Source organism: Hippopotamus amphibius, chromosome 11 (genome assembly GCF_030028045.1).
Source record: "Hippopotamus amphibius kiboko isolate mHipAmp2 chromosome 11, mHipAmp2.hap2, whole genome shotgun sequence".
In the NCBI taxonomy this organism is placed as follows: Eukaryota; Metazoa; Chordata; class Mammalia; order Artiodactyla; family Hippopotamidae; genus Hippopotamus; species Hippopotamus amphibius.
Genome location: NC_080196.1, coordinates 46,831,209 through 46,859,174, shown reverse-complemented (window position 1 = coordinate 46,859,174; position 27,966 = coordinate 46,831,209). Strand labels below are relative to the sequence as shown.

General features: G+C 38.8%; 1 protein-coding gene across 5 annotated transcripts in view; it reads right to left on the bottom strand.

Moving 5' to 3' along the window:
- The window catches only part of PRIM2 (DNA primase subunit 2), a 318,962-nt gene extending 291,437 nt beyond the window's left edge, over positions 1-27,525 (bottom strand). For all 5 annotated transcript variants that reach the window (XM_057699483.1, XM_057699484.1, XM_057699487.1 and 2 more), the window contains exons 1-5: positions 27,421-27,525; positions 26,544-26,705; positions 24,451-24,554; positions 21,734-21,813; positions 20,289-20,409 (exon numbers count right to left, since the gene is read on the bottom strand). In XM_057699483.1, coding sequence (XP_057555466.1) covers positions 20,289-20,409; positions 21,734-21,813; positions 24,451-24,554; positions 26,544-26,697 — 459 coding nt within the window. In that variant the 5' untranslated portion in view covers positions 26,698-26,705; positions 27,421-27,525. The remainder of the gene's footprint in view (positions 1-20,288; positions 20,410-21,733; positions 21,814-24,450; positions 24,555-26,543; positions 26,706-27,420) is intronic.
- Positions 27,526-27,966: the final 441 nt, after the last annotated feature.

The window sequence follows — 27,966 nt, the reverse complement described above, 5'->3', positions numbered from 1 at the left end:
GTTGCTTCCATATCCTGGCTATTGTAAATAGTGCTGCAATGAACATTATGGTACATGTTTCTTTTGGGATTATGGTTTTCTTTGCATATATGCCCAGTAGTGGGATTGCTGGATCATATGGTAGTTCTATTTGTAGTTTTTTAAGGAACCTCCAAATTGTTTTCCATAGTGGCTGTACCAACTTGCATTCCCACCAACAGTGCAGGAGAGTTCCCTTTTCTCCACACCCTCTCCAACATTTGTTGTTTCCAGATTTTGTGATGATGGCCATTCTGATCGGTGTGAGGTGATACCTCACTGTGGCTTTGACTTGCATTTCTCTGATGATGAGTGATGTTGAGCATCTTTTCATGTGTGTGTTGGCCATCTGTATGTCTTCTTTGGAGAAATGTCTATTTAGCTCTTCCATCCATTTGTAGATTGGGTTATTTGCTTTTTTGGTATTAAGCTGCATGAGCTGCTTGTATATTTTGGAGGATAATCCTTTGTCCGTTGTTTCATAGACAACTATTTTTTCCCATTCTGAGGGTTGCCTTCTAGTCTTGTTTATGGTTTCTTTTGCTGTGCAAAAGCTTTTAAGTTTCATGAGGTCCCATTTGTTTATTCTTGATTTTATTTCCATGATTCTAGGAGGTGGGTCAAAAAGGATCTTGCTTTGATGGATGTCATAGAGTGTTCTGCCTATCTTTTCCTCTAGGAGTTTGATAGTGTCTGGCCTTACATGTAGGTCTTTAATCCATTTGGAGTTGATTTTTGTGTATGGTGTTAGGAAGTGTTCTAATTTCATTCTTTGACATGTTGCTGTCCAATTTTCCAGCACCACTTATTGAAGAGGCTGTCTTTTTTCCAATGTATATTCGTGCCTCCTTTGTCAAAGATAAGTGCCCTTATGTGTTTGGGCTTACTTCTGAGTTCTCTATTCTATTCCATTGGTCTTCCTTCCTATTTTTGTGCCAGTACCATACTGTCTTGATCACTATGGCCTTGTAGTAGAGTTTGAAGTCAGGAAGCCTGATTCCACCAACTCCATTTTTCCTTCTCAAGATTGCTTTGGCTATTCGGGGTCTTTTGTGTTTCCATACAAATCGTAAGATTTCTTGCTCTAGTTCTGTGAAAAAGGCCATTGGGAATTTGATCGGGATTGCACTGAATCTGTAAATTGCTTTGGGTAGTACAGACATTTTCACAATGTTGATTCTTCCAATCCAGGAACATGGTATGTCCCTCCATCTGTCTGTGTCGTCTTTGATTTCTTTCATCAATGTCTTAAAGTTTTCTGCATATAGATCTTTTGCCTCCTTAGACAGGTTTATTCCTAGGTATTTTATTCTTTTGGTTGCAATGGTAAATGGGAGAGTTTCCTTAATTTCTCTTTCTGCTCTTCCGTTGTTAGTATATAGGAATGCAAGAGATTTCTGTGCACTAATTTTGTATCCTGCTACTTTACTAAACTCATCAATGAGTGCTAGCAGTTTTCTGGTAGAATCTTTAGGGTTTCCTATATATAATATCATATCATCTGCAAAGAGTGACAATTTTACTTCTTCTTTTCCAATTTGGATTCTATTTCTTTTTCTTCTCTGATTGCTGCGGCTAAAAATTCCAAAACTATGTTGAATAATAATGGTGAGAGTGGACACCCTTGTCTTGTTCCTGTTCTTAGAGGGAATTCTTTCAGTTTTTCCCCATTTAGAACGATGTTAGCTTTTGGTTTCTCATCTATGGCTTTTAATATGTTGAGGTAATTTCCCTCTATGCCCATTTTCTGGAGAGCTTTTATCATAAATGGATGTTGAATTCTGTCAAAAGCTTTTTCTGCACCTATTGAGATGATCATATGGTTTTTATCCTTCAATTTGTTGATATGATGTATCATGTTGATTGATCTGCATATACTGAAGAATCCTTGCATCTCAGGGATGAACCCCACTTGATCATGGTGTATGATTGTTTTAATGTGCTGTTGGATTCTGTTAGCTAGTATTTTGTTGAGGATTTTTGCATCTATATTCATCAGTGATATTTGGCTGTAATTTTCTTTTTTTGTAACATCTTTGCCTGGTTTTGGTATCAGGGTGATGGTGGCCTCGTAGAATGAGTTTGGGAGTGTTCTGCCTTCTGCGATATTTTGGAAGAGTTTGAGAAGGATAGGTGTTAGCTCTTCTCAAAATGTTTGATAGAATTCGCCCATGAATCCATCTGGTCCTGGGCTTTTGTGTGCTGGGAGATTTTTAATCACAGTCTCAATTCCCATACTTGTGATTGGTCTGTTCATATTTTCTATTTCTTCCTGGTTCAGTCTTGGAAGATTGTATTTTTCTAAGAATGTATCCATTTCTTCTAGGTTATCCACTTTATTGGCATATAGTTGCTTCTAGTAGTCTCTCATGATCTTTTGTATTTTGGAGGTGTCCGTTGTGACTTCTCCTTTTTCATTTCTAATTCTGTTGATTTGCATCTTCTCCCTTTTTTTTTTTGATGAGTCTGGCTAATGGTTTCTCAATTTTGTGTATCTTCTCAAAGAACCAGCTTTTAGTTTTAGTAATTTTTGCTTTGCTTCCTTCCTTTCTTTTTCATTTATTTCTGCTCTGATCTTTATGATTTCTTTCCTTCTGCTCACTTTGGGGTTTCTTTGTTCTTCTTTTTCTAATTGTTTTAGGTGTAAGGGTAGGTTGTTTATTCGATCATTTTCTTGTTTCTTAAGGTAGGACTGTATTGCTATACACTTCCCTCTTAGAACTGCTTTTGCTGAGTCCCATAGGTTTTGGGTTGTTGTGTTTTCATTGTTGTTTGTTTCTAGATTTTTTTGATTTCCTCTTTGATTTCTTTAGTGATTTCTTGGTTGTTTAAGAGTGAATTGTTTAGCCTCCATGTGTTTGTATTTTTTGCAGTTTTTTTCCTGTAATTGATATCTAGTCTCATGGCGTTGTGGTCTGAGAAGATGCTTGATATGATTTCAATTTTCTTGAATTTGCTGAGGTTTGATTTGTGACCCAAGATGTGATCTATCCTGGAAAATGTTCCGAGTTCACTTGAGAAGAAAGTGTAGTCTGTCATTTTTGGATGGAATGTCCTATAAATATCAATGAAGTTGAGATGGTCTAATGTGTCATTTAAAGCTTGTGTGTCTTAATTTTCTGTTTGGATCATCTGTCCGTTGATGTAAGTGGGGTGTTCAAGTCTCCCACTATTATTGTGTTACTGTCGGTGTCCCCTTTTATAGCTGTTAGCATTTGCCTTATGTACTGAGGTGCTCCTGTGTTGGGGGCATAGATATTTACCACTGTGATATGTTCTTCTTGAATGGGTGCCTTGATCATTAGGTAGTGTCCTTCCTTGTCTCTTGTAATATTCTTTATTTTCAAGTCTAATTTGTCTGACATGAGTATTGCTACTCCAGCTTTCTTTTGACTTCCATTGGCATGGAATATCTTTTTCCATCCCTTTACTTTCAGTCTATATGTATCCCTTGGTCTGAAGTGGGTTTCTTGTAGGCAGCATATAGAAGGGTCTTGTTTTTGTATCCATTCAGCCAGTCTGTGTCTTTTGGTTGGAGCATTTAATCCATTTACATTTAAGGTGATTATGGACATGTGTGTTCCAATTACCATTTTCTGAATTGTTTTGGGTTTGTATTTGTAGGTGTTTTCCTTTTCTTGTGTTTCCTACTTAGAGAAGTTCCTTTAGCACTTGCTGTAAGGCTGGTTTGGTGGTGCTGAATTCTCTTCACTTTTGCTTGTCTGGAAAGCTTTTGATTTCTCCATCAAATCTGAATGAGATTCTTGCTGGGTAGAGTATTCTTGGCTGTAGGTTTCTCTCTTTCAGGACTTTCAGTATATCCTGCCATTCCCTTCTGGCCTGTAGAGTTTCTGTAGAAAGGTCAGCTGTTATCCTTATGGGTTTTCCCTTATATGTTGTTTGTTGCTTTTCTCTTGCTGCTTTTAATATTTTTTCTTTGTGTTTAATTGTCATTAGTTTGATTAATATGTGCCTTGGTGTATTTCTCCTTGGGTTTATTCTGTATGGGACTCTCAGTGTTTCTTGGACTTTGTTAATTATTTCCTTTCCCATGTTGGGGAAGTTTTCCACTATAACCTCTTCAAATATTTTCTCAGACCCTTTCTTTTTTTCTTCTTCTTCTGGGATGCCTATAATTCGAATGTTGGTATGCTTAATGTTATCACTGAGGTCTCTGAGACTGTCTTCTATTCTTTTAATTCTTTTTTCTTTTTCCTGCTCTGTGGCAGTTATTTCCCCCATTCGATCTTCCAACTCACTTATTCGTTCTTCTGCCTCAGTCATTCTGCTGGTTATAGCATCTAGAGTATTTTTAATTTCAGTTACTTTGTTATTCATTGCTGTTTGTTTTTCTGAGTTCTTATGAACTGTTTCTTGTACTTTATTTTGTTATCGAGATTTTGTATCATTTTTACTATCATGACTCTGAATTCTTTTTCAGGCATTTTTCCTATTTCCTCCTCATCTATTTGGTCTTGTGGGTTTTTTTCCTGCTCCTTTGCCTGCATGGTGTTTCTTTGTTTCCTCATGGTTGTCCAAACTTTTGGGGTTGCTTGTCCTGGCAATAGACGTGTTTATAGGAGACTGTCCAAGCCTCAGACTAATGTCCAAGTGTTGGGTTAAACAGATACTAAGTCTAGGAAACACATACATGTATAAGACACACAATTACTGAATCCATTAGGACATAAGGCTCTGGAAAGACCTGACAGAACCCCAGTGTGCTATCACATATTCAAAGAGAAACCCAAAAGAAATTGACAACTGAAACAGAACAAATCAGAGACAAAAGCAAAAGCAAACAAACAAACAAATAACACCTTACACATACAAACACTAATCCACGGAGATTTTGTAAGCTAGGATCAAATATAGAAAAGAGCTAGAGTACCACCAGACAGAATGGAGGTTCTCAGAATGAAATTAGACAATTGTACTAAGAACTAAGATAAAGACAAAAACCTAATATTAAATACCAAGGTGGTGCATCATCTGGAGAATAGAGCAAGGAGTCTGAGCAAATCGATAGTGTTGCTTCTAAGTATGTTAAGATAAAATAAACTAAAAATGGCTGGAAGAAACGGGAACAGAAGAGCGTAGTGTGATTGGAAATACACAAATAAAAAGAAAGGAATAGAAATGTATAAAAGATAGGGATGAAAGGAAAGTATGAGAGATATATTGTCCGTACTACCAAAAATTTAGCTAGAAATAGAAGTATGTAAAAAGGCAAAAAAATAAAAATAGAATAAAAAATAGCATTAAAAAAATTATGTTATAAAATTTGTAGATCCCTTAGGACTAAGATTGTAATTAATAAAGCAAAAAAACAAAAAAACAAAAACCCAGAACTGATCCCAGAATGGACCAGTTCAACAGGATTGATACTAATATTTCTGTTTCCTTAAAGTCTCAGCTGTAAGTGTCCTTCTACTCGCCTTGGGTTTTTTTTAATTAGTCTGTGGCCAGCAGAGCTTCCTTTATTGTTCATCTGTAAGTGTCGGTGTGTGGGGAGAGAGAGGGTACGATAGTGGCTCCTTTCCCTGGGAGTGAGTGAGCAGTGGCGCACTGTTGTTTCAGTCGGGCTTGGAGGTACCTGTTGCAGAGGGACGCAGGTGGCTCAGGTGTAAACAGAAAGTCTCAGAGTTGGGCCTCTCTCAGGTTTTTTTTTTTCTTGGCAGCCTCCCTGCTGCCGGCATTCCAAGGGGTTTTAATCTAGCCCCTCCCGAGTGCCTGAGGGTACTTGTTATCCCTGAGCGCCTTAGGGGGCCCACTGGATGTCTCTCCACTGCCTGTTGCAGAGGCCTAGAATTGATATTTTCTAACCAGCATAATCCCTCAAATTCAGTTCAAGAGAAAAAGTTCATTTAATATATTTTATACACACAAACACACACACATATGTTTATATATACGGTGATATGTAACAACAGCAACCCTGAGAAAGGATCAGTACTCCATGTTACTGGACTGATCTTAAAGACTATCCAGTATTCATGAAACAGAACAGAGGCAAATCTTTTGAACTGACTACTATTTTCTCTCAAAATTAACTCAAACATTTACACACCTCTCAAACAGAACACTGTGCTTGGAACCCTTAGGCAATTCAACTCCAACTTGCCTACTTCATGATCTTGGAACATACAACAACTTCCCCACTCTGAAGACAAACTTGCCTCTTCACCTGGTTACTAATCCTCTTTAGGTCTGGATGTCCACTGAGAGCTGAGTGTGCCTCATCATGGCTGCGCCTTCCTCCAGGCCCCTCTCCACTCCCATCACGGGCAATGCCCCATCAGAAGTCCTGTGAAAGGCGTCCAGGCTTATCACACACATGTTCTCTAGTATGTCTCGTTCTTATGTCTGTGCATTCTCCCTCAGCTGTATCATCACACTCCCTACTGGCTAAAATTTATTCTGTGCCCAAAAAATAAACACATATTTCTCCACTTTGCAGGCACGACATTAAAATCACGTTGCAACTTATTGATAGGCTTATAATAACTTGTGAACATGTCACAGAGGGTAAGGTATAAAGATCGTCATGTACATCACACAAATGACATTTCTATATTGTAAGTAACAGAAATGGTGTTGACCACATGATGGATGCACATTCCAAAAGAGCTTCAGCAACCCAAATGAGATCAACTAACAATGGAAACAATATAATAAGGGCCAAAATGATCAGAAAATCATGTCTACCTCAAGGCCAACTTGCAAATATCTAAGAAATAATCATACACAAGGGAACACCAAAAACTATTTTAAAATTCTACACACATAAAACTATTACGTCAGTGTAAAAATCAATGTTCCAATGTTAACTGGAAAGAAGCAACCAAAAGTTCCAAATAAATCCACATAACTGACATTTTCAATAACAAACGAAAAACTAAACTTTAATTCATGTTCACTGACGTTATCAGCCAAAAATGACATAAAATAATTTCAAAGAGAGAAGAAATTCAGATTTCAAACTACAGGGGATAAGAAACAAATTATAAATGTCAGGTTCAGGATAAGGAAAGCTATTTTAAAATAAGCAAAAATAAGCAATTCAAAGTTCATGCATACTTGTTTTCAGTGAGCCAGGCAATAAGGCTACCAAACACACCTGCCTTCTCTCAAAACCCTCACTCCCTGAACATATGTGGCAACTGACCAACACTCGTTCTATTTAACACGCAATGGAGTTTTCATCCATGACACAAAATCCTCTCCAACCTGGATGCTCAGCTTCACTATCCTTGCCATTCAGTACTACTCTCGTGAAAAATATCCTGCCATTAGCCACTGGCATTTCAAATCAAATTAAAAAAATGTGACTGTCCTGAGAAGGTTTTTAAAAACATCAAGGTAAATGATAAGCTGTTGTCAGACTCTGAACTGCAGCAGCACAGAGACCCTTTGTCTGGGAGGCAGTCAACTGTCAAAGCTTGACCTTTGCCTAACTGGTCAGCTGAGGAAGCATTAACACAACCTGTTTAACCTCACCCATTCACCATTAACGTGGCACAAGGTTAAGTCACTCAACTTCACAATAAGAGGTCCAAAACGGTCCCCACAGACAGCAATATCTACTCATTTCTTATCCTTCCTAGAAATTTCAGATTTAAAATCCAAGTTATTCACACATAAGTCCAAGAATGAAAAATATCAGTTTTTTCTTTTTGAATACTTCATATTAAGGCTTTCTGTTGTATGTCATGAAGATTCAAAATCTACCAGATATTAGAAACCCAAATATAGACAAAAAGAGCAAAAGTATCAAAGGACTACCAGAGTCAGAAACAGAACACAAGAGTCCCACATCTGATAACTGGCCCCATTTTCACCTCCAAATTTTTATCCAATAAAATTATATCAGCCATGGCAAACTGAATAAAAACAAAATTTAAAAGCAAAACTATGCAAAGAAATTAATTATCCCTTTTTCCATATATATTTCTCCATAAAAGCAAACATAATGCAATTTAGTTATAACACTCCATCTCCTCCTAACGTAATAATGTCACCGCAGGGACTTCCCTGGTGGTCCAGTGATTAAGACTCCATGCTCCCAATGCAGCGGGCCCAGGTTCAATCCCTGGTCAGGGAACAAGATCCCATATGCTGCAACTAAGAGCCCACACGCCACAACTAAAAAGCATGCATGCCATGAAGATCCCGCGTGCCACATCTAAGACCTAATGCAGCCAAATAAATATTAAAAAAAAAAAATTCATCACAGAAAATGAATGAAACTGAATGAAACTTAAAAGATGGAAGAATGCACACAAGCACAGCACAAAAGCACGTGAAGTCCAGGCAGACTCTAAGATGTGTATGCCAGCGATCCAGCTGCTGCGACATGAAAACCAAGATGACCTGTGGCTCTCCTCCCCCTGCTTTATCCTTCTGCCTCAACTTAGGCAGCAGGGCCTATTATACATCTGAGACCAGCTTATGTTACAAATGCTAATAACTTTTCCCTTGCTTTGTCCTGTGTTTAAAACATGGGTCCTGAGCCTAAAAGCATTAATGACACCTGTTTTTAACACAATAGTTTTCAAAGCAAAACAAACATACTAACAAAAGTGAAGGAAACGTGCATGTTCCTATTAATTACAAAAGTTTGGAAACTGGAAGGACTACAGGGATCGAGGGGCAAGCTAATCAACAGCACCTGAATTCAAGTGCCTTACCTGCCAGGATGAGGTGCCATGGGAGACTACCAGGAGAAGAGGGGGACAGCTCTCTGCCAGGAAAGTCATTACAGTCTGCCCCAGGAATGGCTTTTCTGCCAGGCCCCCTACAACACTCTCTCACTCTACCTGCCATGAATCCCTACCAGCTACAAACACTTGATCAAGTTTTATCTACTGTGTTTATTTCCAAAAGAAAAGGAATAATGTTCTGCACACTCTACACACCTCCATTCAAGATTCTGATAAACCCCCTCAGACAACCAGCTCTACCCTATTCCCCCACCTAGAATCACTGAACTAGAAAAACCAAAACAGTCACCCAAGAAGCCAAAGTCACTGTTCTTTTTAGAAACTGTATGGGATGCCCATCCACCATGATATACAAATGTGGACAGTAATGTTACCTTCAGTCGATCTTCCAATTTTATCCATATTTATACACCTTACTTTAATGTATATGTTTATTAAGATGTACCTCAAGTGACACAGAGAATGAAACAGGAAACAAATAAATAATTAAAGCAAACAGACTAGAAGCAACCAGAGTAGTATTAAAAACCAATCATAATTGCTAGCACACTTGTTAAAAGTATGCACATATATTCCATCCCAGTATGTTCACTTATGACCCTAATGATGGTATTTTACATCATTGTTGAATTCTGATCAACTTGTTACATGGGACATATGGAAATACCTGTTCAACAAAATGAAAGATGAGCCTAAATTACACTTTACAACAAGGTAATAAAATGCAGAAATTCTGTATTAAAAAATAAAAGATGAATCATAAATATGACCAGGTCATGGAAATTTCTTTATTACCTCTCACCTGTGCTAATGCTAATCAGCTATATAATTTAATTATAGGAAATATTGTTCCATGGCATGATTTGAATAAACAGTGGTCACCTTAACATATCATATTAGGAGCATATTTTTAAATGTTTAAATAAGTGTCCAAAGCCATTTATCAAGCCATGTGCTGTTTTGCCATACTTAATAATAATATAAATTTGTTAAGCTGTATATAATGAGAATTTAATAGTTTGAGATTTCTATAACTTTATTCCTTTATGACAATTCTCCTTAACTGAGAGTTTATTTTAAGAGTACTTCTGAATAAAAATTAAAAGCCAAAAAAAAAAACAAAGTACACATATATTTTCCATAAGTTACTGTTTCCTAAAATAAAGACCCAAAATAGATTTTTTTTTTAATTGCAGCAAAACATACCAATCTAATAACCTCAAAGTTCTCCAATATATAGGCATCTGCTGCCTCTGTGCCCTCCTTGACATCACTAGTAAACATATATGTCAGGCACAGTACTAAACATGCCACACACTCTATCTCATTTAAACCTCACAAACCTGTGAAGCAGGGATTGTAATTATTCCCATTTTGAAGATGAGGAAGCTGAAATACAGATTCAAAATCACATAGCTGACTGTCAAGTCTAGACTGAATTTTATGATACTTATAAACCAATAAGTTCGCCGATTACTGTTTAATGCAGGCAGGCAGAAGACACAGACTCCTGCACTGCATTAGAGACACAGAACTTTATTACTCACATCGCAGGAAATAGCAAAAGAATCAGCATGTTTGTGTGGTTCTCCTTCCCTCTAAGTTTCTTGGGGGTAACATGACACAGCCCAGATGGATGCTCGAGTACACTGAGCCTGCACTGCAGCTGAGTCACTTTCATAGCAGACAGTAAGCAATCCTCCTCTATGTACCAGGAAGACATTACCTCATCCCTCAAGGTTGCCTGCTAACACACAGCTGTGAGAAATGGCCCAGGTAAAGACTGCTCAGGACCTTGCATTCCTGACATACCCAGCTAGATGTACAAGAGCAGAGAGACCAGTGGAGGAGGGTTTTTCCCAACACTGATACATGCTGGACTGTTAACCACCACTAATAAAACACATTCCAAAAGTTTAATTTCTTCCCTAAATTTAAAAGTATAATTATTGAGATCGCTGAGGCTTCTGGTTAAAAATGGCAAACTGAACATAAATATTTACTTCTACTACCTCCACAACAAAATTAAAATGAAAATAAAAGTGTAAAAAGAACACAAACCACAACGAACAAAGAAAATAGTGGAAGAGAAAGATCAACATGTTTTTGGAAAGGAGATGAAAGTACACTAACTGATTTAGAAAAAAGGAGGAACCTACAACTTAATCCCTGGAGAAAATGATGCTGGAAAAAAGAAAGCCAATATGACAACAGAGAGCAGAAAAAAATTATAAATTAGAAACACCATATATAAAAAAGATGTAAATAAAGGAATGCAAAAAAAAAAAAGAAAAGTCACCATAGTGAACAGTGGGCTCCTGGCTCTCAGATACAAGAACATCAGCACTAAGATGTAAATCACTGTAGAAGAAGACTGGAGGGTTCCTCTGTAACATTAACTTTGGCAGGGCTCATCCAACAATCAGATTTTTTTTTTAAAGAAATAAAATAAGACCCAACAGTAAGTATCACATACACCTGCATGTGCACATAAAGCCCAATCTTCCAATTTACTTTTTCATACCTCAGTCTTAAACAAAAACGAATAGTCAAGGATCGTTAAACATTCAAGGAAAAATTCAACATGAAGGACTATCTAAAACAGATGAACTAAATAAAGGAATAAGAGGTAAACAGACAACTACTGGAGTAGAAGACAACTAATAATCTTTAAAAGAAAGCAGAAAATATATTCATGAAGTAAAAACAGAAGGCTGTAAAAAGGAGAACCAGAAAGGACTATCAGAAATTAAAAGGACTTCCCTGGTGGTGCAGTGGTAAAAAACCTGCCTTCCAATACAGGGTGTGCGGGTTTGATCCCTGGTCAGGGAACTAAGATCCCACATGCCGCGGGGCAACTAAGCCTGCATGCCACAACTACAGAGACTGCACGCCTCAATGAGAGAGTCTGCATGCCACAAACTACAGGCCCACATACTCTGGAGCCCACGTGCCACAACTAGAGAGAAAAAAAAAAACCCACATACCACAACCAGAGAGAAGTTCACACACCACAACAAAGAGCCTGCCCGCACACTAAAACAAAAGATCCTGCATGCCACAACAAAGATCCCACCTGCCGCAACTAAGACCAGACGCAGCCCCCCCACCTCCAAAAAAAAAAGAAATTAAAGACAGGACATCAAAGAAAACACAAATAATAAATGTTGGCAAGGATGTGGAGAAAAGGGAACCCTTGTACACTGTTGATGGGAATGTAAATTGGTGCAGCCACTGTGGAAAACAGTATGGAGGTTTCTGAAAAAACTAAAAAAAGAACTACCACATGACCTGGCAATTCCACCCCTGGGTATATATCTGGAAAAAAAAAAACAAACAAACAAAAAAAACACCAATTCGAAATGATACATGCACCCCAATGGTCATAGCAGCATTATTTACAATTGCCAAGATATGGAAGCAATCTAAGTGTCCATCGACAGATGAATGGATACACACACACAATGGAATATTACTCAGTCATAAAAAAGAACAAAATTTTGCCATTTACAGCAACATGCATGGACTTGGAGAGCATTATGCTAAGTGAGATAAGTCAGACAGAGAAAGACAAATACTGTATGATATCCCTTATACACGCAATCTAAGAAATACAACAAACTAGTAAATAAAACAAAAAAGAAACAGACTCATAGATACAGAGGACAAACTAGTGCTTACCAGCAAGGGGTGGGGAGGAGGGACAAGATAGGAATGGGGGAGTAGGAGCCACAAATTACTGAGTATAAGATAGGCTCAAGGATATATTGTACAACACAAGGAACTGAGCCAATATTTTGAAATAACTATAAATGAAAAGTAACCTTTAAATATGGTATAAAAAATTTAAAATAAAAAATAAATAGAAATTAAAGACAGGAGAGCAGGGAAAAAAAGAAATGTATAAAACAGTTGAAGAGCTTTCCTAGAAAATAAAATAAAAAGATAAACATTGGATGTCAGAACAAAAAAGAAAGTAAGAGGATAAATCCAAGAGGTCCAAATTCTAACAAACAAGAAATTACAAAGAGCAATAAAAAACAAAAGGGAAAAAAATCATCAAATCCATAACAAAAAGAAATGTTCTAAAGAGAAGAACCCAAGTCTTCAGATTAAAAGGGCCCATGAAGTTCCCATACCCAAGAATGAGAAACAATTCACACATCATCATGAAATGTCACAAACCTGGGTGGGATGTGGGAGGGCCAAACTATACAAAGTGAGACACAGTTCAAACAGAAACAAAAAGAAAGTTAGGATAGCACACTTACATCAGATAAAATAGACTTTAAAACAAACACTGTAACAAGAGACAAAGAAGAACATCACATAATGATCACGGGATCAATCCAACAAGAAGCTATAACAGCTGTAAATACATATACACCCCACATGGGAGCACCTAAATACAAGAAGCAAATATTAATAAACATAAAGACAGTAACAAAATAATAGTAGGGGACTTTAACCCTCCCTTTTATTAAGGGACAGATCATCCAGACAAACTCATTAGGGAAACACTGGCCTTCAACAACACATAAGAGCAGATGAATTTAATAGATATAGAGAGAGCAATCCATCCAAAAGCAGAAAACATTCTTTTCAAGAGCACATAAAACATTCTCGAGGACAGATCACATGCTAAGCCATAGAATAGTTCCAAAAAATTTAAGACTGAACTCCTATCAAGCATCTTTTCCAACCACAACACTATGAGACTAGAAATCAACTACAACAAAAAAAAAATAAACAGAAAACCCAAAAAACCCAAATACATAGAGTCTAAACAACATGCTACTAAATAATCAATGGGTCCCTGAGAAATCAAAGAGGAAGTCATATTACATGGCGACAAATGAAATGGAAACACAACAATCCAAAATCTATGGGATGCAGCAAAAGCAGCTCTAAGAGGGAAGTTTACAGTGATATAAGCCTACCTCAAGAAACAAGAAAAATCTCAATTTAACCTTATACCTAAAGGAAGTAGAAAAACAAAACCCAATTAGTAGAAAGAAAGAAATCATAAAAATCAGAGCAAAAAATAAATGCAATAGAGACTAACTAAAAAAATAGAAAAGATCAATGAAACTAAGAACTGGTTCTTTGAAAAGATAAACAAAATTGACAAACCTTTCGCCAGACTCATCAAGAGAGAAAAAGAGGGCCCCCAAAAAATAAAATATTAAATGAAAGAGGAAAAGTTACAATGCCACAGAAATACAAAGAATCACAAGTGATGAATACAAACAATTATACACCAATGAAGTGGATGACATAGAAAGAATGGATAAATTCCTAGAAATGTACACTCTCCCAAGACTGAATCAGGAAGAAATGCAAAATGTGAACAGACCAATTATCAGTATTGAAACTGAATCAGTAGTCAAAACGTCTCCCAGCAAACAAATGTCCAAGACCTGACGGCAACACAGGTGAAGTCTACCAAAGATTTAAAAAAAACCTGAAACCTATCCTTCTCAAACTACTCCAAATAACTGAAGAGGAAGGAATATTTCCAAACTCATTCAATGAGGCCAGCATTGCCATGATAGCGAAACAAGACAGAGGCACCACAAAAAAAAAAAAAAAAAAAAAAAAAAAAAAAAAAAAATCACTGATGAACACAGATACAAATATCCTCAACAAAATATCAGCAAAACAAATACAACAATACACTAAAAAGAGCATACACTATGATCAAATGGGATTTACCCCAGACATGCAAGGATACTTCAATACCTGCAAATCAATTAATGTGATATGCAACTAACAAAGAATAAAAATTATATGATCACCTCAGTAGATGCTGAAAAAGCTTTTGACAAAATTCAACAACCATTCATGATAAAAATGCTCAACACAGAGGGTAGAGTAGGAGTATACAGCAACATAATAAAGGCCAGGTATGACAAACTACAACAACTAAGTATCCACTGATAGAGTAATGAATAAAGAAGATACAGTGTGTATGTATATACATACACAATGGAATATTACTCAGCCATTAAAAAAATGAAATCTTGCCATTTGAGACAACATGGATGGATCTAGAAGGTATTATGCTAAGTGAAATAAGTCAAACAGAGAAAAACAAATATGGTATGATATTATTTGCATATGAAATCTAAAACAACAAAACTAACAAAGAAAATAAAATGAAAACAGACTCATAGATACAGAGAACAAACACGTGTTTGCCAAAAGGTAGGAGGGGCAGGAGATGGGTGAAATAGGTAAAGGAGATTAAGAGGTACAAACCTCCAGTTTATAACAAATAAGTCACAGGGATTTGATTAAGGAATATAGTCAATAGTGTAATAACTTTGTATGGAACAGATGGTTACTAGATATTGTGGTGATCATTTCATAATGTATGCAAATGTCAAATCTTCAGGTAGGACTCCTGAAATGAACCTAATATTGTACATCAACTATATTACAATTAAAAAGAAAAAAAAAAGAACACTTTGAGTCAATAACTTCAACTTCCACCTTAAAAAACAAGATAGGAAGAGCAAACTAAACTCTAAGCAAGCAGAAGGAAGGAAATATTAAAAATTATTAATTGATAATAATAAAGATTAGGAATTAAAGAAACAAGGAATAGAAAAACAATAAAGAAAAATCAACAAAACCAAAAGTTATTTGAAAAGGTCAACAAAACTGACAAACCTGTACTTAACAAAAAAAAAATTACATTAGTAAAATCAGAAATGAAAGAGAGGATACCATAACCAATCTTAAAAAAGAAATGAAAAGGATTATAAAGGAACACTAACACTATGAACAACTGTATGCATCAACAGATAATAGATGAAATGGACAAATTTCTAGAAAACAGGAATTACCACAACTGACTCAAGAAGTAGAAAATTTGAATAGATCTACAACAACTAAAGTGAATGAATCCGCAATTTTGAAACACCCCAGAAAGAGAAGCCTAGACAGATCAATGGTAAATTCTACCAAATGTTTTTAAAAAATTAACACCAATCTTCTGCAACTTCTTTCCAAAAACAGAAGAGGAATAAACACTTCTCAATTCACTATATGAGACCAATGTTACCCTGACACCAAAACCAGACAAAGCCATCACAGGAAAACTACAGACTATTATCTCTTACCAATAAACAATCCTCCACAAAAGACTAGCACATCAAATGCAACAACATATTAAAACAATCATACAATATAGGCAAGGGGGATTTATCCCAGGAATATCCCAAGAAGGTTGGTTTAACATCCAAAAATCAATTAATGTAACACACCATATTAATAAAATAAAGGACAATGCCCTATGACCATTTCAACAGGTGCAGAAAAAGCACAAAACCCAAAACATTTTCATGATGAAAATGCTCAACTAAAATTAGAAAGAAATTTCCTGAATCTGGTAAAGGGCATCTACAAAAACCCCACAGCTAACATCATATGTCTTGGTAAAAGACTGAATGCTTTCCCCCTAAAATCAGGGAACAAGACAAGCATATCCAGTACTGCCACTTCTATTCAACACTGTACTGGAGATTCTTGCTAAATTAGACAAAAAATTAGACAAAAATAAATTAAAAGCATCCAGATTGAAAAGGATTATTTCTTTATAAGAGACATAATCTCCTAAGGAATCCACTGCAAGATACCAGATCAATATACAAAAATCAACTGGCTTTCTATACACTAGCAATGAACATTTCAAAAATGAAATAAAGAAAACAACTCCACTTACAATGACATTCAAAAATAAAATACGGGACATCCCTGGTGGCACAGTAGTTAAGAATCCGCCTGCCAATGCAGGGAACACGGTTTCGATCCCTGGTCTGGGAGGATCCCACATGCTGCAGAGCAACTAAGCCCCGTATGCCACAACTACTGAGCCTGTGCTCTAGAGCCTGCAAGCCACTATTGAGCCCACGTGCTACAACTACTGAAGCCTGAACGCCTAGAGCCCATGCTCTGCAATGAAAACCCACTGCACTGAGAAGCCCACGTACCGCAACAAAGACCCAATGCAGCCAAATAAATAAATAAATAATTTTTTTAAAAAAAGAATAAAATACTTAGGTATAAATTTAACAAAATATACAATTTTATTGAAAAAAACTAAAGATCTCAAGAAACAGAAAAAATTCCCACGTTCATGGATCAAAAGACAATACAAAGATAGCAATACTCCCCAAATGTATCTACATAGTCCTCATAATCCCAACCTGAACCCCAGAAGCTTTATTGGTAGAAACTGACAGGTTGACCCTAATTTCATAAAATGCAAGGAACCCAGGATAGCTAAAATAATCTTGAAAAAGAAGAACAAAGTGAGAAGATTCACACTTCTCAATTTCAAATTTTATTATAAAACTACAGGAATCAATATTTAAGAGCGCACAGTACTGTCACTGGAGAGACTCACAGCTCTAACAAAACTGAGTCCAAACATAAGCCGATTTATAGGGAAATGACTTTTGACAAGCGTGAAAAGACAATTCAAAGAGGAAAGAATGCCATTTCAACAAATGATGCTGGGACAACTCAATATCACACGCAAAAGAATGAAGTTGGGCCCCTACTTCACATAATACACAGAAATTAACTCAAAATGTAAAATTGACTTAAACAGACCTAAATATAAGGATCAAAACTATAAAACTGTAAAACTTAGAGAAAACCATAGGAGTAAATGACCTGCCATTATGCAAATCCTTCTTAGATCCAACAACAAAAACACAAGTAATAAAAGAAAAAAAATAGATAAATGAGACTTCATCTAAATTAAAAACTTCCATGTGGCAAATGATCTTATCAAGAAACTGAAATGACAAGACTCAAAATGGGAGAAAAAAATGTGTAAATCACATATCTTATAGGAGAGTTGTATCCAGAATACATGAATAGGTAACACTCAACAATAAAAAGACAACTCAAATAAAAAATGGACAAAGGATATAAATAGACATTTTTCCAAAGAAAACATACAAATAATCAATAAGCACATGAAAAGATGCTCAACATCATCAGTCACTAGGGAAATGAAAATCAAAACCACAATGACGTATCACTTCACAACCACCAGGATGACTATATTAAAAAAAAAAAAAAGACAGCAACAACTGCTGGAGAATGTGAAGCAACTAGACCCCTCACACACTAGTGAGACGTACAATGGTGCAGCCACTCTGGCAAGTTCCTCAACAGTTTAAATACAGAATTACCCTATGACCTAGCAATCCCATTCCCAGGTATTTTATATAAATGAAACAAATAAAAAGATATCCATACAAAAGTGTGTATGCAAATATTCACTGCAGCATTATTCATAATAGCTAAAATGTGGAAATAACCCAATGTCCATCAACTGCTGAATACAGAAATGACTATAAAATGAAGTACTGATACATGCTACCTATGTAACATAGATGAAATCTGAAAATATTTTGCTAAGTTAAAGAAGCCAGTGACAAAAGACCACAAGTTACATGAAATGTCCACGTACATGAAATGTCCAGTATAGGCAAATTCACAGAGACAGAAAGCAGATTAGCTGTTGCCAAGGGATGACAGAGCGAGAAATCGAGAAGGAGGACTACTGGGGACAGGTTTCTTTTTTTTTTTTTAACATGTTTCTTTTTAGGGTAACGAAAATGTCCTAAAATTAGATGGTGATGGTTGCACAACTCCATGATTATACTAAAAACCAAGAAATTGTACATTTTAAAAGCGTGACGTTCAAGGAATGTAAACTCTAACTCAATAAAGCGATTATAAAAAATTATACTTGTGTTCTCACTTACATGTGGAATCTAAAGAAGTCAAACTCAGAAACAGAGAGTAGAACAGTGGTTGCCAGGGGCTGGGCGAGAGAAGAGAAGACAAGGAGATGCTGGTCACCAGGCACAAACGTCCAGTTATAAGAGGAATAAGCTCCAGGGATCTCACGTACAACTGCTATGAGAGTTGATTCTAAAGGTTCTCATCGCAATCACCAAATGGTAATTATGTGAGGTGAAGGTTGTGTTAACTAACCTTGTTGTGGTAAACATTTCACAACAAATACATGTATCACCACACTGTGCAGCTTAAACTGACACATTAATATGTCCATTATATCTCAATAAAGCTGGAGAAAAAAGACATACCATGTAATACTATTCACATAAAGTTCAAAGATAGGCAGAATTACTTATGATATTAAAAGTCAGGATAGTGGTTATCAGGAGGGAGATGGGGTTAGTAAATGAGAGGAGGCACAAGGCAGCACAGGGCGACAGCAATGTTCTCTTTCTTCACCTTTGTGATAGAGTTGGACAGTTATGATTTGTGCACTTTTCCGTATATGTTATACTTCAATAAAAGTTTTTTTAAAAAGAAACATTATGGTTTTGGCTTTAAAAACTTTACCTGACCTATTGAGACAATCTAGAGTGAAATCTTCTCACAAATACTTTTTCTCTATCACCTAATAAAACCATAATTTCAACAACAGCAATAGAAAAGTAAATAATTTTTAATATGAGAGGACAAATGGACTATAACTGATATTAGCAATAATGGACTTCACTAAGGATCACAGTTCTAGGCAAAGTGGAAAACCCATGGGGTTTGGGTGAGATGGTTCTGGGACCAACACTTTTCTCTGCCCAGGTAGATGTTACTCAGAAACCTCACGGGGTTCCCAGAAGTGAAAGAAGCTATGGAAAGAGCCTTCCAGGCACATGATGGACACTAAATGTCCACCAAAGGTTTATTTACTTCTCTTCATGTAATCTCCTTCCCCCAATGCAACAACTCACCCTGGTTCTTGCTGCTGTAAGCACACCCACTTCTCAGAACGACAATGTCCTTTGCCTACTCTAACTTCTACTTTCTTACTTTATTTGGCCTCAAGTCACCCATTCTAACACCCAAATAGAGTCCCAACCATCCTACTGCCATCTGACTGCTCTGAATTTTCCAAAACAGAATTTTTCTCCCTTCCACTACAGCACACACCCACCTAAAAGACATAAATTCTATTTCTACCCATAATACTTATCCTTGCTAAATATGTGCCTGACATTTCTTCTTTTTTATATAATTACTACATGAAACTCATTCAGATTTGTCTACAAAATTATACCTTAAAACTATTCAGAGATTTTACCAACAACTGACTTCTAAAAGTATTATCCCTGCTAAACCTCACCATTAGAAATAAATACTACCACTTCTCTGTTTTCTTTAGAGCATTATTAGCTTTAAATTTGGGGCCTGGAAGATCCTGGTTAAAAATAAACTTCTATAATTTAAACCTTTTTGTGCTTTCATAAATTACATATTTAACACAGCAACTAAATAAATGTGAGGCTCTGGTACTAAGGAGCCTCTTTTCTTCTCGTCATGGAAGGGAGAGGTTCACTGTTGCGCAAAGCCAATAGCTATTCTTTCAGGCAGGGACTTGGGAAGAAAATGTAAAGAGAACAAACTCCACACATTTAATACAAGCATTTAAGGTAACAGGGAGGGATGAATGGTGACAACCATCAGAAATGACTTTAAAAATCTACTTACAGCCTCAAACTGCAAATGGCTATCCTTTAAGAAACTCTGAATTTTGTCCTTGGGTAAGATACTGAATCGAAATCGAAGGAGATCCATTTCTTGTTGAATGAACCAGCGCCTAAGCTCTTCACTAAAACGGAGATAAGAAAATTATAAGTGAAAAGTCCAATGACTATTTTAAAAGACCACTGATTATTAAATCCAAGAAATTTTTATGAAACAATATTCAAACATGAGCAAGATGCCAAAAGACCGAAGTTAAAAGCATCAAGTCCCCTATTATGATAAGAGTGTGAATACGTATCGCATACAACAGTCTCCCTAGGGATGAGCAGAATATGGGGGAGAAAGGCGTTATGAACATAAAAGAATTAAATACAGAATACTTCGAGTCTAGGTGCATTATTATCAAATGACATGATACCGTACTTCATTTAATGTAACTGCAAAACAATCATTTACATCAGTTAATGAGGTATCCCTTCTGTCAATGCAAATAAACATCAAAAGTTTTTAAAGATAACTTTATCTCTGAATAGATTATGATCAGATAAACTTTGCAAAGTAAACTTTGCTTACAGCTTTATAGTTCATAATTTCACAAAATTTAATATGCACTAAGATACCTCAATTTTCTTGAAAGTCAATATACAACATTTTAATTTATAAGACAGATGGGCATTATTGTTGTTATAAAATGCTACTGCATGTATGATTTAATTTTCTTTCTCCAAATGACTTTCATGTTGTCAGCAATTCATTTACTGCACAAACTGCATAAACTGCACATGCTTTTTTACAAAAGAAAAACTCTAGGACCAAAGCTGGTCAATAATCTCTCAGTTATTATCTTGGGATAGTAACCAAATCAAGGTTCCCACTTGATAAGCCTATTACCGAAAAGAAACAGAAAACAAACATAATAATAAGTATGTAATTTAGCCAAAATTTACACAGGAAAAAAACACAGTTTAAAGAAAAAAGCATCTAACTCCTTCTCCCTCTGGGTGGCACTATCGACTTATAAAAGAACCATCTACCAAAAAAAGATCTTAATCTAATGATCATCAGCCCATACATGTCAACATCTAAAAACCTGTGCAGATTCTTATAAATAGTACCACATTTTTTCTGGGGAAAAAAAAAATATCAAAAGTCCTTCTTCCTAATGAAATCCCCTCTAATTTTAAATCCTAAACATGAGGAGCCTCCCCCATAAAGTAAAAAGTGTTTTAACAAGCAAAAGCTGCAAAAAAAAAAAAAAATTTTTTTTTGATATTTTTGGTAAACAACTTGTTTCAAACAATTCTCTGCAATAGTGTTCAGCCCAGAGCCACTGCTTTCTGACATTACCCTGGGATTTCCTATGATCAGTACAATACCTGTCAGCCCTCTTATACCAGTTTACAACCCAAGATGCCAGATTTGACTGTGGAGGAAAAAGGTATACTCACGACTGGCAGTAAGCAAGGCGCAAAATAAAGTGAGAAATGTGATCTTTTCTTCGGGGTTCATATTCATCTTCCAAGGTTTCCTTAAAAACAATGGCACATGAAGAAAATAAATGCATCAGAACAGCAAAAGGTATAAAGAAATACTGAGTCAGCATAAGCCAATAGTAAAGCAGGAGTTTCAATAACACAGATTTCATAATATGCTCCCCAGGATGAGTATCATTTTACTTAGGTTAGCAAGGAGGTGAAACAGAACTGAACAACAATACCTCCTGGGTTTGGACCCCAATATTTTCTTCCTCCTAACTTTCCTTCTCATCTAGCCTACACCCAGGCACTCACCTCTTCCACTGCTTCTCACATCAACCCTCAACTGCTTTCACTTCAACCATCTGGCAATACCTAGATTCTAAATAAATCCACAGCTACACTTTGCAGTCCTGTTCCCAAAACGCTGAGAACCTCTAGAGAAAAATTATACAGTTATAGCAATTTGGAATTTTAAAAATTCACAGGCTCTAACCTCAACTGGACCTTTACCAACACCAAGGAATTTTTATTCAAGTTCAACACAGTCAGAGCAAACACATGCTGGGCACTTCCGAGCTACCAGGCACTGTCATAAGCATTTTTAACCCACTAATCCTTTGAAAAGCCCTATGGCGTAGGCACCACTATATCCTTATTTTAAAGATGAGGAAACTGAGACAGAAGGAAGTTATATAACTTTGTCCAGGGTCACAAAGATCGTAAGCAGCAGAGCTGGGATCTGGCTCATAACCATCTCTTTCCCCACATCTTAGGAAAGCTGTTTCCACTTTCACTGGACGGCCAGCACTCCCCACCACACCACTTTCTTCTCCGCTCGTCACAGGACCTCACCTACTTCACAGAAGATAAAGGCTCCCAGGCCAGCTCCTTCAGCCCCAAGGTCCCGCCGCCATGTGTTGTACTGCCTTCCCTGCCTCTGCCTTCCCTGGACAAACCTCTCCCCTTCCTCCTACATAAAACTAATCCCTACACCGAAACCCTGCATCCCACCTGCTCTTGCCTCCTAAGGAACCTGACCTATCAAATGCTCTCTCAAAGTATCTTCAAGCTCCCTCCCCTTCTTTCTCTTCTAGATCTTTCTGCTCAGCTTATACACGTGTTCAAGTATCCGCTTTTGTGTGTGTATGTGTATCTTCTCTTTTTCCCTCAGATTTTTCTGCACTCAGACCTACTTCCCCGCTATCACTTCAGCTAAACATGCCAGAAGAGGATGTACTCTACACCCACCTCTCCCCTCTCTCCTCCAGACGCTGCCACTGTCCCAGCTTCTGCCTCTACCGACGAGGTTCCACCCGCTGATAGATCCAAAGGATCCTGTACAACTCATCTTACAGGTCCTGTCTAAGCGTCTGAAGTTGTGTGGTTAGGAGTTCCACCACGAAGACGAGGTCCAGATTCAGACCTTGGCTGCACCATCTTCCATCTTATGAGCTTGGGCAAGTTACTAGCCTATCAATATCACAGTTTCCTTGTCTCTAAAGAGGGACAAAGACAGTACCCACCCCTCCTAAGACTGCTGTCTGGGTTACATGAGTTAATACACGTGACGCACTCAGAACAGACGCTGGGACGTGTTAAGAACAGAATGAAGGTGTGCTGTTGCATCAGTACCTGTAACATGAGCATCAGTACCGGGACCCCAGCTGCCCTGGCCACCGGGACACCATTATGCTGACGGATCTCCACCCCAAGGCAACTCCTTCTCAATCACCCTCCCAGACTCCTCACATTCCACTCCACCTGAATGTTGTATTCCACACATCCTGGCCTCCACCCCCTTCTCTTCTCACTCGAATGTTTCCCTGGCTGCTCGCACCTACTCCTGATGATGCCAACCTTCCTCCTGAATATGCACCCCCACCCCAGGTGTCCCCAAGTCCAGAGCCCTGTGCACACCCTGCTGGCCTCAGACAACTCCACAAGCACCTCAAAGTCATGTCGAGAACTAAACTCAGGGTCTTCCTTCTAATAAGACGTGCCTCCCCTCCTGCATATCATCACCACCCGCCCAGCTGTCTCACCAGAAACCTGGGTGTCATTCGGAACGCTTCTGTCCCTTCTCCTTGCAGTCACTAAGGTCTTCTGATTCTACCTTCTCCCTATCTCTCCAATCAGTCCTCTTCCCTCCATTCAATTCACTCTCATCATCTCCAAGCTCCTACTAGTGTTCCCCACTACACAAGACCCTGTCCATCTGCTGTTGGCAGTCAACTTCTCAAAATAAAAATCGGATCACATCCATCAAGATTCAGTTCCAGCACCACCTCCTCTGGGAAGCCTTCCCAAACCTTCCCAACCTGAGCTAATTCTCTGTGCTTTTGGAGTTCCTGGAGCACACATCAAATAACAGCATTCATCACCCTGTACTGCACAGAGCACATATGGCAATGTCTAGGGACGTGGACTGGGTAGAAGCCAAAGGTGCTAGCGAGCCTCCTAAATGCACCAAAGAATCATCAGCCCCCAAATGTCCACAGTCCCAAGGTCAAGAAATCCTGCTGCACTGTAGCCTGACTGCATGTCAATCACCCGTAATGGGCTGTAGGGTCCTTCAGGAAGAGTCTTTTTTAAAGCCCTATGCCTAATACAAGACCTTTCCCACAACTGATACCCAGTATATGAATATACACAAACTGAAAGAACATCTTTTTCCCTCTTTCACTTACTCTGTAGGAAAACTTAAGCTTCCGAAGTTCAGCCTCCAGCTTACTCTGGTACTGCTCGGTTCCTTTCACATAGCTCACACCGAGATTCTCGACTGCTTTTAGCACTAGAAAAAATTTTAAAAACAGAAGAAATGGAAAAATGTATAAACGCAAGATAATTTTTAAAAATTCAATCCAAGACAAATAAAATCTATGGCTACCAACTCCATAATTATTTGTTTATAAAAGATGACAACCAACTGTAAAATAGTCAGTGGGAAGTTGTTGTATAACAAAGGGAGTCCAACTCAAGGATGGAAGATGCCTTAGAGGACTGGGGCAGGGAGGGTGGGGGGGACTCGAGGGGGGGCGTCAAGGAAGGGAGGGAATATGGGGATATGTGTATAAAAACAGTTGATTGAAATTGGTGTACCCCCAAAAAAAAATAAAAAAAATAAAAAAAAAAAAAGATGACAATATTTAAGTTTTATTTTCTGCAAGCCCATTATATAAGTCATACATGTTTATCAGAGGATAATCTCCAACCCTGGGCAGAAAATACCCACATCCCACAGCATAATCTCACACCAGGGATTCTCAACCAGAAAGGAGAGAGGGATGGGGGAAGATCACTGATGGACTGAGCACCACTGCTGAGGGATGCCAAGTGTGTCCGTATGTGCAGCCCTCATGTGGAGCCATCCATGAGGCAGTCTGCTTCACTGACTCAGCACAGTCATCACAATTAGACAGCCCTTCCCTTCCTGATGAAACAAAGACACAGCAGTGAAGAAGCAAACGAGCCACCCTGACTAGTTGCTACACACTGTCCAAAGGCTCCTGAAGCCTCTGTCAACCCTTCCTCAGACGAATTCTTCTGTCACTGGTATGAAAAGAGGCATTTTTAAATTTAAGAACGAAAAACTTCTAGAATGATTCCTGAACATAAACCCATGTCCCACAAGTACCTCCATGTTATGGTATCCCAAGCCAAACTCATTCTCTGCCCCTCAGTCCTCTTCTTCCTGCCACCTAGACCTCCATCAGCAGAGTTTCTATCCACCAGACCAGCCACACTGGAACTTCAGCCCTCCCGACCTGCTCCACCACTCCTCACACCCAAGGAGTCACCAAACCCTGTCAATTACACCTCCTTGGTATCCCTTCAATCTCTCCCTTCCTGTCACTGCCTTACCATCTCACCTCCTAAGTGCCAAACCCAAGGGACACTTTTCAATCGTCATCTTAATCTCTGAAGCATCTGACACTGTTAAGCTTCTCAGAACCCATTCTCCCTTGCCTTCACTCTTTCACTCAACAAACAGGTAATACAGGTACTCTGTATTAGCAGTTCTCACCCCGCTCCTCTAAGAATGATTCACAGTATCCCCCCTCTACTTCTGATCTTCCCACCAGGATATCCTGGAACATAAACTGTGCACACAGTGCTATTATTTGTTTCAGTTTATACCTAACTTATTTCTTTCTTCCACCAACACACAGAAGATAAGTAGGCCCTCAGTAAAATTGGTACATTTTATACCATCAGCTTGGCACAAAATGCCCTTGGACCCATGCTTCTCCATCTACCCTGAACTTGTCACTGTTCCCTGCAACATGACACTCTCTCTCATGCCTCCAAGCCTTTGTACAGGCCATTATCCCAGCTTGCAAAAACCCTTCACTTCTCTGTTAAGAAACTGCTACTTATCCTTCAAGGTCCAGATCACATTTCAACTTCTCTTAAGAAGTTTTACTTAATTCGTCTAGGACAGTCACTCTCACCTCTGTGTTTCAACAGCACTATTAGCTACCTCTGATAGAGCACTTAAAGTACTAAGCTATAATTATTACTGTGGACATCTGTCTCCATGTGCTAGAATACAGCTTCAACGAAGATGAGAATTACATTATTCAGCTCAAAATCCCTACCACCTAGAATCACGTGGCACTCAATAAATAGGTACAGGGAATACACTAATGAATAGCAAAATCTCAACAGAAAACCCTCAGTAAATATATGTTGAACGAAGGAAATAAATTACCCTAATTAATTTCCACAAAGTATAAGTGAGGTTCTCAAGAATATATAAATTCTAATTCAAATCACTCACATTTAACTCTATCGACAGCCAAGTTTTCAAACTCTATCAAAGATACGTTTCCAGAAGGCGGCTGCAAATAAAACTGAAGGCTATGTGGGTAGCAAGCATTCCTCTGGTCATCTGCCAACCTCAGTTTCCTGCGATTTCCTGCAGGAAACTGCATCTTGTTACCTTGGAAGGAAGCACATAAAATGGTTAAAATGATGGACAGTGGAGTTAAAAACAAAAAAACGCAAAACAAACAAACAAAAAAAACTCCACACGGAAAGGAAAAAACTGAGGTTGAAGAGCACACACAAAATGTTAACAGTAGTGTCCCTGAGTGACGCCTTCTGTATCTTCCAGACTTTCGACAACACAGCTGTAACAACTGTGCAACAAGCGGAGGGGAGAGATGTGCGCTGGGGGAGACGCAGGCAGCGGTCCTAGCTTCCTGCAGCATCACTGCAGGCAGTGCTCCCTGCTCCCAAGAGGTATGTGTGCCTCCGCCCTTAGGTCTCTGCCACCCCAAGAGTCAAGACGAGGTTCCGCACGGGCTGCAATCCTGAAGTCGGAGGAAAGCGCGGGAGGTTCCGGCTAGGTAAGGGACTCCATGGGCAGAGTCCAGTTACTCGCTTCCTCCTGACCCCGGGAAACAGACAACTGTCTTTCGGGTCCCGTCTGTCGCAGCGCCTCTCACAAGCGCCCACAGGTGCCTGGTGACACCCCGCCCCCACGCAGAGCTCTCTGTCAGCCCCGGCGCCCGCGGCTCGGCCCGGACAAGCCCCCAGTGCCCGACACCCACCCTCTGCGCCCTTAGCGCCAAAGCGCCCTCCCCCTTCTCTGGACCCGCCAGCCTCAACACCAAGATTACTGTCCGTCCCAAACCCGCGGGGGCTTCTCTTACCTCCAACCACACCAGACGCGAAAACACACAATCCCGACAACCAAATTCCTCGGCTGGCGGGAGATTTCGTACGGGACCGGAAGCAGAAGTGGCTGGGCCACGAAGCCCGCCCCCTGAGGCCCCGCCCACCCGCACGACCCCGCGCATGCTCAGTGGGGCGCTCTGGAGGGTGTGGGATTTGTGTCCGTGTTATAAGCTGCACTTCCTGTGCGGGAAGCCGCGCGGTCGGGGGCGGGGGCGGAGAGCAGTGCCTGCACCGGCTTCGCGCTAGGGACTGTGGGTAATCTCTCAGGGCCCCGGCGAGGAGGGTAGCGCGGTCTCCGTTTTACAGAGGCGGAGGCAGACGCTAGCTCATCTACGTACGTGCCTAGTCTGATTTCCTCCTGGACGGCAGACCCTCCCCCCGGGGACAGATTTATGTCCAGTGCAGCCGCTACACACACCTGGTGCAGGGCGAGTGCCCACAGAGGATATGCAGTGAGCTAGAAAGCATGCATCGTACACACGTGCACCCAGGAATCGTGCGGCGTCTAAGAAAGTAGAGCA